General features: G+C 43.4%; 1 protein-coding gene across 1 annotated transcript in view; it reads left to right on the top strand.

Annotated features, from left to right (window-relative positions):
- The window catches only part of F13A1 (coagulation factor XIII A chain), a 215955-nt gene that overhangs the window by 12766 nt on the left and 190342 nt on the right, over positions 1 to 12847 (top strand). The window contains exons 2-3 of the mRNA XM_068236848.1: positions 5591 to 5758; positions 11288 to 11476. Coding sequence (XP_068092949.1) covers positions 5602 to 5758; positions 11288 to 11476 — 346 coding nt within the window. The 5' untranslated portion in view covers positions 5591 to 5601. The remainder of the gene's footprint in view (positions 1 to 5590; positions 5759 to 11287; positions 11477 to 12847) is intronic.

Below are 12847 nucleotides of genomic sequence, written 5' to 3'. Positions count from 1 at the left end.
TTCTTAATCTGCAACAGTTTAAGAATGGCTTTACACTTTCCTTAACTGTAGTGCAGCTCTAGAAATCCACACTAAACTGCTGCTATTATGTAGGATTTGAAAAGTTTCTTACTATCATGCAGAATAGTTCCTCTGCTGGTTAGAACAGATTAAGAAGAAAAAAACTGTCAGTAATGCTTTGATAAATCTGGCCCTGTATCTCTTGACGACGCAGCTAGAGTCTGCACACTCTAGACTCTCAGCATAGATGGCACCAGCCACCCTCTAGCATGGTACAATCATTGTGGTCTAGCACAATGGAAGTGAGTGAGGGGGGCAACTAGACAACAGGGAAATCTATAGGGGAGGTAGTGGGTGCCCTTAGACACCAGGAAGTTGTTATGGAAAATGAGAGAGGGCCTCTAGACTAATTGATTGCTGTATAGGAAAGGAGAAACCACCAGGGAACACTTTATAGAGGAGAGTGGATGAATCAATCCCTGCCCCCACATACACACACCTTTCTGGTTGGAGGGCTCACTTTGGAGTGTCTGCCTGACTGCCTCTAGTGCTAGAAAATCTTGTCCTGGCCCTGGGTACAAATCTTAAGAATGTGAGGTCTTTGTAATGCATAACTATATATGAATAAATATTTGCTCAACTATCAATAGAAGATGTCAAAGCAGGGCTATTTAATAGGGCATTTGATCCTGACAAGCAGTTGTGTAAAACAGGATTTCTAAAGACCTCTTGTCATGAATAGAGACTTGTTCAATATCTGTTTCTCTCCTCCTCATGCATGGTTTGCACAATGCTATTAAATTATTTATGCATTTAGCATGTATAGAACCATTGTATGATTACTGTGTTACAAATAGTCTTGTTATACTTGACTTCAGGGGGTACCTTTAGCTGTATGTAATGTGTTGACTGCACTCAAAACGTGGACACAAATTTTAACTGATGTTTTCTATAAAATTTGGAGGTTTACTTATTTAAGTTTACAGTTGATATTTCTAATTAATATTGAGTAAATTCTTAATATAGATCAGGTATTTTAAAACTCTGTTTTTGATTTATAGAAAGTTTTGACACATGCAAATACATGTGAAACCTAACAACAGTTGATTATTGTTTTAATAACTTTTTTTAACAAACACGTCTACAGCATATATTCATTATAATATAGCATTCTTTTTATAGTGAGGGTGAAGTGACTACATTATTAAAAAAGACCTATTGTTCTCTGCTTTGGGAGAATGATCACATTTCAGCTAAAAAAAAAAAAAAAAAGTGGACATTTCACACCAGTTTATTGAGACATGGAATCTGACAAGAGCTTGGCTGTTTCTGGGAATTGACTTTCACATCTTTGGTTTGTTGGAAGTGCAAGCTCTTTAACACATGACCAGGTCAGAGGGCAAAGCAACAAAACAATCACTCTTATGTGACCATAGCTGTAGGAATAGTGTTAGGGAAATGAATGAATTCAAAGGAATGACCAAAATAATGTTGATTTAACCAAACGTTGCAGACTGCAAAAATAACAAAAATTACACGTAAATTGTACCTGCTCATGTTTATGCATAAGACCATATTTTAACAAGCTTGGTGGTGGGAACACTATTTATGTATTGGCAACATTATATTAATGGTCTTAAGCAAAGGATAGGTGTAAGCTGCAAAGTCTGGCCATACCACAGATATCACAGCTAATTAACTAATACACTGTCGCAGAGGCCAATTCTTTGGCAGTGCCAATTTAGACCTCTAGACATGAAAACAGAAGGGATTTTTTCGAGACGAAATTGTATTAAAAAATGACAAGAATAAACACAGTAAAACTTCAGAGAACAGTCCCGATATTATGTTGTATGGGTATATGCTGAGTGAGCACATGGAAACACAGGCCACACACCCAGAGCAGGTACCTGCATCTACAATAAAAAACTGAAATTACATTTTGTTTTGCAATTAAAAAAAGTTAAAAAAAAGTACCGTATATACTCGCATATAAGCCGACCCGCATATAAGCCGAGGTACCCACTTTTCCCTCAGAAACCAGGAAAAATCGTTTGACTCGCATATAAGCCTCCCCCCCCAAATAGAAATAGCCAGATGTGCCCCCAGTATGCGGCAGTCCCCTCCCCATAGCCAAATGTACACTCAGATGTTAGGCAGCCCCCCTCCCCATAGCCAGACGTGCACTCAGGTATTAGGCAGCCCCACTCCCCATAGCCAGATGTGCACTCAGGTGTTTGGCAGTCCCCCCTCCCCATAGCCAAATGTGCACCCAGTAGGAAACCTCCTGCTCCCCCCTCATGTCACATATAGCAACAACTTAGATCTTAGTACCTGGAATGCGGCTGCCAGGGAGAGTTTATCAGCTGTGGAGTGAAGGAGTGAGCTCTGCTCCTGGATGATGGAGAGCGGAGTGTACAGTAATGGCAGTGACGTGTCGGGAACCAGCGGTGATGCTGTATACAGGCTGTGCAGTCAGGAGAGGATGCCTGAGCCCGCAGGATCGGAGGTTTTGCAAAGCGGGAGTCGGGACAAGAGCTCCTCCACTTGCAGCGGTGATGCTGTATGCAGGCTGCGCGGTCAGGAGAGGATGCCGGTGCCCGCACGATCGGATGTTTTGCAAAGCGGGACAAGAGCTCTCCACTTTCAGCCACTTGTGTGTCCTGCTTTCCCTGCACAGTGGCCACAATGTCTTATGGATCGGGGCATCTGGTTCTGGCAGTGACGTGTGACAGAGCCTGCACAATCGCCAGTGTAATGATCGGGGATTCCCTTCTTCCATCCTGTACTCGTGTCTAAAGACGCAACTAGGTAGCGTCATCTGTATGAGACACAGCAAGCACAGGACGGAAGAAGGGAATCCTCGATCATTACACTGGCGATTGTGCAGGCTCTGTCACACGTCACTGCCAGAAACAGATGCCCCGATCCGTAAGACATTGTGGCCACTTCCGTGCAGGTAAAGCAGGACACACAAGTAGCTGAAAGTGGATGAGCTCTTGTCCCGCTTTGAAAAACATCCGATCCTGTGGGCACCGGCATCCTCTCCTGACCGCGCAGCTTGCATACAAGTGGAGGAGCTCCTGTCCAACACGAAAACGGCCATACAAAGTTGGCGACTCGCATATAGGCCGAAAGGGGGACTTTTGAGCACATTTTTTGTGCTCAAAAATTCGGCCTATATGCGAGTATATACGGTAGGTGATAAAAGTAGTGGCAAAATTATTTTGAGTATTTTCTTTCTTGCTGGTGTTTTAAAAGACATTGGGCCTTATGCAATTCACTTTTTCACCTGAGTTTTCTCTTAGGTGGTATTTTCACAACTTATAAATAAAAAGCCTTTTACACCCCCAGCAAGCAAACAAATACTCAAAATAATTTTGGCAGTACTTTTTCACATACGTTTGGGTACTTTTTCCATCTCAAGGTACTAAAAAGCTAATTTAAATTGAAGTTGAAAAATTATCTCCTAGGAGAAAACTCAGGTGAAAAAGTTAATTGCATATGGGCCCTTGTGTTGACAAATTTGAAAATATCACCTGGGAGAAAACTCAGGAGAAAAAGGGAGTTGCATATGGGCCAATAAGTGCAAAGTGCTCTTGTTTGTAGTCTTTGCAACATTACCCTCTGTACTCTGTTAGTAGTACAGTTACCATTGCTGCAGGAATAATTAGTTGCACAGAGTAAAAACCCTTGTTTCTAGCAAACTTTGACACTGAAATCCACCCGTTTCTGTTAAAAGCACTTTAAAGGGAACCCAAAGTGAGAGGAATAGGGAGGCTTCCATCTTCATTCTCTAATAAAAACAAAAACAAAATAGTTAAAATTTTGAATACATTCCTCAATAGTAGGAAGGCTCTAGATCAGGCCTGGGCAAACTTTGCGTGGTCGCATTCCTAACATGCCTGGCCTCCTCCTCTCTCTTCCCCCCACCCTCCTTGTTATTTGCGAGCTGGCGATTAGCAAGGGGTTAACTCACCTACATAGCGCTTCCTGTATCGCATCTCCGTAGTAACAGGCCATCACGTGACGTGCGTCACTCACATGACATGCCACATGCTGGCAGCAAGCATGTAATACACTGGCGTGTCATGTGACACGTGTCACGTGACGGCCTGTTACTATGAAGATGCAGGAAGCACTATGTAGGTGACTTAACTAAACCCCCCCTGCTAATTGCCCGCTCATGACTCTGCAGGGAGTGAAGGGGGAAAGAGAGGAATCCGTCTTCCTGTCGGCAGGCCAGATGTACAGCGCCTGTGTGCAGGATCCAGGCCATAGTTTGCTCAACGCTGCTCTAGATAATCCGGCTTCCCTCATCTTCCCTGACCCCACCGATCCAGCGTAGGAACCCTCTGAACATATTCAACAAGGGCTTGTCAAATATGTTTATGTGGCTGTGCTGCCGTCTGTGTACAAGTTTGACAGCACTGTGCAGGTGCAAGTAGAGCCAGCACCTGCGCAGCAGCATGGAGCTGCTCATGCATGGCATAGATTCTGCTGCCTAATTATGTTATTTGGGGTCAGGATGCCTAATCATGTTCTTTAGAGTTTGGCATGCAGCAAAACTATGTGATTTGGGGTTTCAGTGCCTAATTATGTTATTTGGAGGTATACTATTTAATTATGCTCTTGTAAGTCATGCTTCCTAATTGCTTTTTTGGGGTTTATTATGTCCAATAATTGGGGAAATGCTTCAAAAATGTTATTTGGAGTCATAGGGCTTGAATCACAAAGCTGTGCAAACTGTTTAGCACGGGTGTGCTAAACAGTTAGCACGTGAAGTGCCGTTCGCAGACTTTTGCGCGCGCAAAGTGCCGCGATTCGCGTGATCGAGGACTTTTGCGTGCGCAATTTACCGCGATTTGCGCGAATCGTGGCAAATTGCGCACGCAAAAGTCTGCACTCGCGCAAATTGCGGCACTTTGCGCGCGCATAAGTCCGCGAACGGCACTTCACGTGCTAACTGTTTAGCACACCCGTGCTAAACAGTTTGCACGGCTTTGTGAATCAAGCCCATGGTGCCTATTGTAATTAGTGCTTATTATAATTATGATATTTGGGGGGCATGGTAATTATGTTATTTTAGGGAGACGCTGATACTGCCTATTTATAGTAGCAAGAGAGTATTGTACCATGTTAGCCATCAGTTAAAGCAAGAAGTTTTGAATCAGGATGATACTATTTATTGGCTCACTTAAAAGAAAAATAATAAACTTTCGGTCTATAACCTTCTTCAGACTGTATTTGTTGTAAAGAGTAATTATGTTATTTGAGGGACATGCATAGGTATATTACTTGAAACATATACTGCCAAAGGCCCAGTACACATGAACCGATGTTTGCTTTCAATAAGATTGTCCAGTGACCATCTTGACCATCAATTATGATCAAGTAATCAATCAAAATAATCAATTTCCCCAATCCATTGCCCTATGAGTTAATCTACTGGTTGACACCAACCCTAGTGATGCCTCTGAGAATGGGGAACGGAGAATATTTTCTCTGGAGTTTGTGTGTTTCACATCTCAGTACTTAGGCTAGAGTTTGTGTTGGGTGATTCACTCTCAACATTGCTTTATTTGTCTAGTGACTACCAAAATGTCAGAGAATAAAGAAACTAAAGTTGAGAAGAAGAAAACCCCCGGGAATTTTACAGGCCGTAGCTCTGTTCCTCCAAATGTGTCAAATGCTGATGAAGATGAGGTCCCTATCATGGAGACTTTTGGAGTTATTCCACGAGGTGTTAGTATGAAAGGTAAAAACAGATTTAACTTATTATAAATGTTTATACTGTATTGTTGTGGACTATAAGATGCACTTTTTCTCACCCAAAATATGGGGGGGGGGGGCCTTTGCCTTTTATAGTCCGCATAACAGATATTCGGACCAGCATTAGGTGTCTCATGTGTCCTCCTCTACAGACTTTATTGCAGCTTCTGCTAACACCAGCCCCCCCCCCCCCCCTCCGTGTCCTTGTTTGTTGCCCTGTGTCATCCTGTGTCCTCTGTCTCCCTATGTACATAAGTACAGCCCAGGGCATGCCACTGCAATCAGCAGGACGTAGCCACAGGCACTGCCACAGACCCGCCGATAACGGCCACCTACTGCACCACACTCCCTCAGCAGCAGTGGCATCTGATAAGTCGCTTGCACCTGGCTGCAATTCAACTTACATACAGTTGTTTCTGGGAATTTCTACTCATCAGTGCAAGGTATGGTTGTTTCACTTCAGACAAGGGGAACTGATGACATGCAAGTAGCCTCTCTATTGGTTTCAAATGTTTTATTATGCTCAACATGCCAAGTTTTTAGATAAAGAATTGACAAACACAGAGACCCAACATAGGTACCATATCAGAAACGATGGAATATAAACAAAAGGTTAAGATTGTTAAAATGTAATCAGACATTATAGCATTTACAGCATGGCAGTCCACATTAAAGAAATGACGGGCATTAATCACAGCAGGAAGCCCAGTCAAAGCCCCAGTGTGTGTGTGTGTGTGTGTGTGTGTGTGTGTGTGTGTGTGTGTGTGTGTGTGTGTGTGTGTGTGTGTGTGTGTGTGTGTGTGTGTGTGTGTGAGTGTGTGTGTGTGAGTGTGTGTGTGTGTGTGTGTGTGTGTGTGTGTGTGTGTGTGTGTGTGTGTGTGTGTGTGAGTGTGTGTGTGTGTGTGTGTGTGTGTGTGTGTGTGTGTGTGTGTGTGAGTGAGTGTGTGTGTGTGTGTGTGTGTGTGTGAGTGTGTGTGTGTGTGTGTGAGTGTGTGTGTGAGTGTGTGTGTGTGTGTGTGTGTGTGTGTGTGAGTGTGTGTGTGAGTGTGTGTGTGTGTGTGTGTGTGTGTGTGTGTGTGTGTGTGTGTGTGTGTGTGTGTGTGTGTGTGTGTGTGTGTGTGTGTGTGTGTGAGTGTGTGTGTGTGCACACCACCCAGGCAAGCTAAAACTCAAAGAAGAAAGTTTCAGTTTTGCCTGCAAGTATCTCTAGTCTTTGATTATCATTACCAAAAAGACTACTAACACTAATTCGCAAATATGGGGGTGCATTGCAATAGATAAGCAATGCAGAAACTTACATGGAGGCTGCCATTCAACTACGCATTGGAAGCCAGCACTGGCATTGCTTGTTCCAGAATCCAAAGCACAAAAATTCAATTATACTCTAAGGATGTGTATGGCAAGTGCTGAGGATGACACTCAGAAAGGGCAGTTAGAAAAATCTTTTTGTTTTCTGGATATCACTTACAGCACTGATTATAAGCATGTTCAATCATTCACTGCGTTTGTGGTCTGTGTGCCTTGGATTTTGCAGCGAGCAATGGCAGTACTGGTTTCCAATGGGGAAATGTATTAACCACTTCACCACTGAGGGGTTTTACCCCCTGAGCACCAGAGCAATTTTCACCTTTCAGCGCTCCTTCCATTCATTCGTCTATAACTTTATCATTACTTATCGCAATGAAATGAACTATATCTTGTTTTTTCCGCCACCAATTAGGCTTTCTTTAGGTGGGACATTATGCCAAGAATTATTTTTTTCTAAATGTGTTTTAATGGGAAAATAGGAAAAATGTGGGGAAAAAAATAATTATTTTTCAGTTTTCGGCCATTATAGTTTTTAAATAATGCATGCTACTGTAATTAAAACCCATGAAACGTATTTGCCCTTTTGTCCCGGTTATAAAACCATTTAAATTATGTCCCTATCACAATGTTTGGCGCCAATATTTTATTTGGAAATAAAGGTGCATTTTTTTCATTTTTGCGTCCATCCCTAATTACAAGCCCATAGTTTATAAAGTAACAGTGTTATGCCCTCTTGACATAAATATTTAAAAAGTTCAGTCCCTAAAGTAACTATTTATGTATTTTTTTTAATTGTAAATTTTTTAATTTTTTTTTAATTACAAAAAAAAAAAAATGGGGAGTGTGGGAGGTAATGAGTTAATTTTATGTGTAAAAGTCATTTATTTGTATGTGAAAAATGTGTAGGGTGTAGTTTACTATTTGGCCACAAGATGGCCACAGTAACTTTTTGTTTTAATGCGACCTCCAAGCTTCCTTCCGGAAGCTTGGAGGAAGTATAAGGAGGCTGGACACGTGAGTTTTTTCTCACAATGATCGCGCTGCCCATAGGAGAGCAGCTGATCATTGCGGGGCTTAGATCAACGAACGGGAATGGATTTTCCCGTTCATTGATCTCTGGGCGAGCGGGCGGCGGCGTGTTTACTAGCGGCGGGCGGCGTGTTTACGAGCGGGAGCGCGGGCAGCGTCGGGAACGCGGAAAGTACGTGTTTCTCCGTCCCTGGTTGTTAAAGGATGGAAAAAGGGGCGGAGAAATACGTACGCGCGGGGGTAAAGTGGTTAATTTCTAAAACAACTAAACATTAAAGCTAGTTATAAAAACAACTATAAAAACTTTTTAAAGGACAGCTATCAATAACCAAGTGTTATTATTATTATTGGTTTACAAAGTGCCAACATGGTGCTGCACACAGTAAGAAACAAACTTGGGGTACAATGCAATACAGACAATGGTATACACTAATATACAAAATACAGAATTGTTAATTACAGAGACAAAAGTAACATGATGAAAAAAATGTATAGCAAATTGCAAGACACAAAATGAACAGGGGTGCAGCTAAGGTTTTTGTGGCCCCAAGCGGACTGTAGGAAGTGGCCCTATCCTGCGGCGCGTGGCCATGACATGTGGGTGGAGCTGGAGGGCGGATTGGGGCGGGGCTGTTTTCGGGGAAAATGGATGTGGGGGCGATTGAGGCGCGCGCAGCGCCGAAAGATGGATTTGGCCATGACATCGTATGGGCGGAGCTTAACCGTAGCACAGCAAATATAGCCAACTATGACCATTAAATAATAAATGCAGCAACAGTTACCCCAGACACCAGAAAATAAAAACGCAATTTGTGCAACATTTCAGCAGAAAACAAACGCAATTTGTACAACATTTCAACAGAAAACAAACAGGATTTGGGCCACATTTCAGCAGAAATCAAACGCAATTTGGGCCACATTTCAGCAGAAATGAAACGCAATTTGGGCCACATTTCAGCAGAAATCAAACGCAATTTGGGCACATTTTCAGCAGAAATCAAACGCAATTATGGCACATTTTCAGCAGAAATCAAACGCAATTAGGGCCACATTTCAGCAGAAATCAAACGCAATTTGGGCACATTTTCAGCAGAAATCAAACGAAATTAGGGCACATTTTCAGCAGAAATCAAACGCAATTTGGGCACATTTTCAGCAGAAATCAAACGCAATTTAGGCCACATTTCAGCAGAAATCAAACGCAATTTGGGCACATTTTCAGCAGAAATCAAACGCAATTATGGCACATTTTCAGCAGAAATCAAACGCAATTAGGGCCACATTTCAGCAGAAATCAAACGCAATTTGGGCACATTTTCAGCACAAATCAAACGCAATTAGGGCACATTTTCAGCAGAAATCAAATGCAATTAGGGCACAGTTCAGCAGAAATCAAACGCAATTAGGGCACAGTTCAGCAGAAATCAAACGCAATTAGGGCACATTTTCAGCAGATATCAAATGCAATTAGGGCACATTTTCAGCAGAAATCAAACACAATTAGGGAACAGTTCAGCAGACATCAAACGCAATTAGGACACAGTTCAGCAGAAATTAAACACAATTAGGGCATAGTTCAGCAGAAATCAAACACAATTAGGGCACAGTTTAGCAGAAATTAAACACAATTAGGGCACAGTTCAGCAGAAATCAAACACAATTAGGGCACAGTTCAGCAGAAATCAAACACAATTAGGGCACAGTTCAGCAGAAATCAAACACAATTAGGGAACAGTTCAGCAGATATCAAACGCAATTAGGGCACATTTTCAGAGCTGCAAAAAGAAAAGAATTTACTCACCTGGCACTGGCAGAAGTCTTCTCTCCCCGTCTCCTCTCCTGGCCGGCTCCTCAGGCGCGCAGTTCCCACGGAGCTCCCTCCCTCCTCCAATCTCCCGCGCTGATTGAATCAGGGCTACGGGAAGATGGCCACCCGAAGCCCTGTACTGGAGGCATAGTCTCCAGAGCAGGGCTTCGGTGGCGGCCATCTTCCCGTAGCCCTGCCCTACTCTGCTCTGCCAGCCCCACGGGGCTGCGGGAAAACAGTGACGTCACGCCGACGTCACTGAGCCGCCGAGGCCCCTACGATCTTGAGGCCCCAAGCGACCGCTTGGTTCCATTTATGCCTCGCGGCGCCGCTGAAAATGAATAACATATTCCAAGACACAAAAGAGTGAGAGAGCCCTGCCCTTGCAAGCTTATCTAAAGGAAAGGGGGGGGGGGAGAGGACAAGAGGTGAGGTAGTATACCCTACAGAGGGTTAACAGATGTTTATCCCCATGATTTACTGTGAAGACATCAGTGAATAAAGGAGAGATTTTGCATGAACTTTATAACATGAAAGGAAGAGATAAGCAGGGAAATATTTACAGCAGTACTTAAGAACAGCTAGACAAGCTATTCCCATCTCAGTATGAAAAAATATGCGTATTGACCATTGCCCTTTAACCTGAAATCCTTTTTGAGGCATCTTCCACATTGGAGGCTGAGGTGGTAATTCCACTGCCTGCCAACCCTCCCCCCCCCCCCCCCCCCGATGCTTACTAGCACCCAGCACAGGCAGTAAAGAGGCAGCCAATGCGGAATTATGCAGTTTCTTGCAGACAGGTAACTGCACCATGCGTCAAGGGCTAACATGTGTAGGGTTATAAACACTGTCATTTAGCTGTATTAAATTGCCAGAAGACACTAGATGGCAGGCATATGGGAGGCTAAACTGCTCAACAAGCATAGTTCAGTCTCCCTTGTGAAAGAGGCTATAAAGTAATTCCAATGGCTTTCATGGGGAAATCTATGCACTAACTTTCACAATAAAATGATTGGGGTTCAAATACATGGTGCTCAATTTCAATGAAGATAATGGATTCCAGCACTCGTGAAGCACGGTTAGTTACAACAGGTAAAAAATGCCACCCGGGTCGACAGCTGTTTCACAGGTTTCCACGCCTCCTCAGGACACCAAGGCTTCAAATACATGGTGCTTGCATTAGTAGCACAAAAAAGTGTCAAAAAGTGGAGCTGGGTATTTTTTGCCAAATCCAGTTACTCCTCCTCATCTATCATTTTCCTTAATTGAATGTACATAGAAAACAGCTAACCATTGCATTTTGAACAGATGTCTTGATGCAGTTGAAATTTGCTGACATAGGCGGCTGATTTCTTTTTTAAACTTTCACAGATTTCCTGGAAGTTGAGGATGTTGAACTGTATAAGCAGCAATATGAGAAAAACAAAAAAGAGCACCACACTGACCGATACTTCAACAACAAGCTCATCATACGCCGTGGGCAGTCATTCGATATTACTATTTATTTTAACAGACAATACAATCCAGATCAAGACCAGGTTTGGGTGGAATATGTTATAGGTAAGTTTAAATAGCTGCAGAGTAAATGACTGCAAGAGAAAGTTCCATATCACATACAGCTAGTTGTAATTAGGGTACTGTACAACTCAAGGTATACTGAATTTAATGTATTTGCAATGTGCCTGAAATCTAAAGAAAACAAATAATAGCACTAACTCCTAATTATCAGTGTTGAAATGAACTACATGTGGGTTGTGAAACAAGAATGCACATGTACAGACAGTGGCAGGTTCTGCTATAATGTGATAGTCCCACTAACCATTTCAGGCACCTTTTCCTGCTAGTTATTATAATATGGCAGGTCTACTGAAACAGGGGGACAATTCTGACTGTATTTCTGCTACAATATTGCAGTTATGTGAAATAGATTTTATCATGCGTCCCAGTTTTATCATCTTCATACTTCATTGTTTTAGATCTTTAAACAAAATGTAATGTGTGAAGAAACGCGTAAAATCCGCCGCATGGACGCAGGATGAGGCGGCTTTTTCCGCGGCTGGCATTGCGCGCACAGGCCTGCTACTGACAGTCTGACCAGGCGCGGGGAGGCCACCGCATGTGCAGATAGCGGTGCGTCTCACCCCGCATGCAGGCCAGCAGAGACATTGCAAAGCGTGACTGGTGTGGCTGGGACTGATAGTCCACACAGGTTCAGAATGATGCGCGCGCGCGCTGAGAGGCAGAGTTTATATGACAGCCAGAAGAAAGTCAGCTGACCAAGCTGGTCAGCTGACATTTCCACCACTTTTCATTGGTCCAGCACTTAAGGGTGGCACTGGAAAGCGCCATAGTGTATATACTGGGTGCTGGTCATTTCTCTTGTGCCTGGCGTTGCGATCACTACGTGGTAGCACTCAGGCCTTGTCTGTTTCTGTGTTCTAGCATAGTTTCCAAAGGTGTTGATGATCACGGAGCTCACACCTTAGCGTTAGGAATATTGAACTGTATTATTTGTTATGACCTTCTGCCTGCCTGACTATCCTCCTGAACTCTGATTCTGTACCTTGCTATTTCTGATATCCTGTTGCCAAACTCTGCTCATTCCTGGACTCTGTATTTGCCTCCTGATTCTGTACCTTGCTATTTTGATTCTCCGTTGCCAACCCTGCCTGTTCATTGGATTCCGTATCTGTCTCCTGAATCTGTACCTTATCTGTCTGTGTGTTAACGACCTGGCTTGCCCGACCTCGAGAACTGGCCTTACTGTTAGAGGCAGTTCCCAGACCTGTTAGTGACACCCTCTCTTTGGTGTCACTCACACTCTGTCCTTCCTACTCTCAGCCTAGCGCCTCACTCGGGAGAGTCCAGGCTAGTGGAAGGAACTTGTCTCTTGTGCAGTACCTGTACTGCCTCGCACCTGCCCCTCAGGTG

Source organism: Hyperolius riggenbachi, chromosome 5, assembly GCF_040937935.1.
Source record: "Hyperolius riggenbachi isolate aHypRig1 chromosome 5, aHypRig1.pri, whole genome shotgun sequence".
In the NCBI taxonomy this organism is placed as follows: domain Eukaryota; kingdom Metazoa; phylum Chordata; class Amphibia; order Anura; family Hyperoliidae; genus Hyperolius; species Hyperolius riggenbachi.
Note: the sequence above shows the minus strand (reverse complement) of the source record. Positions and strands in the feature narration are given on the sequence as shown.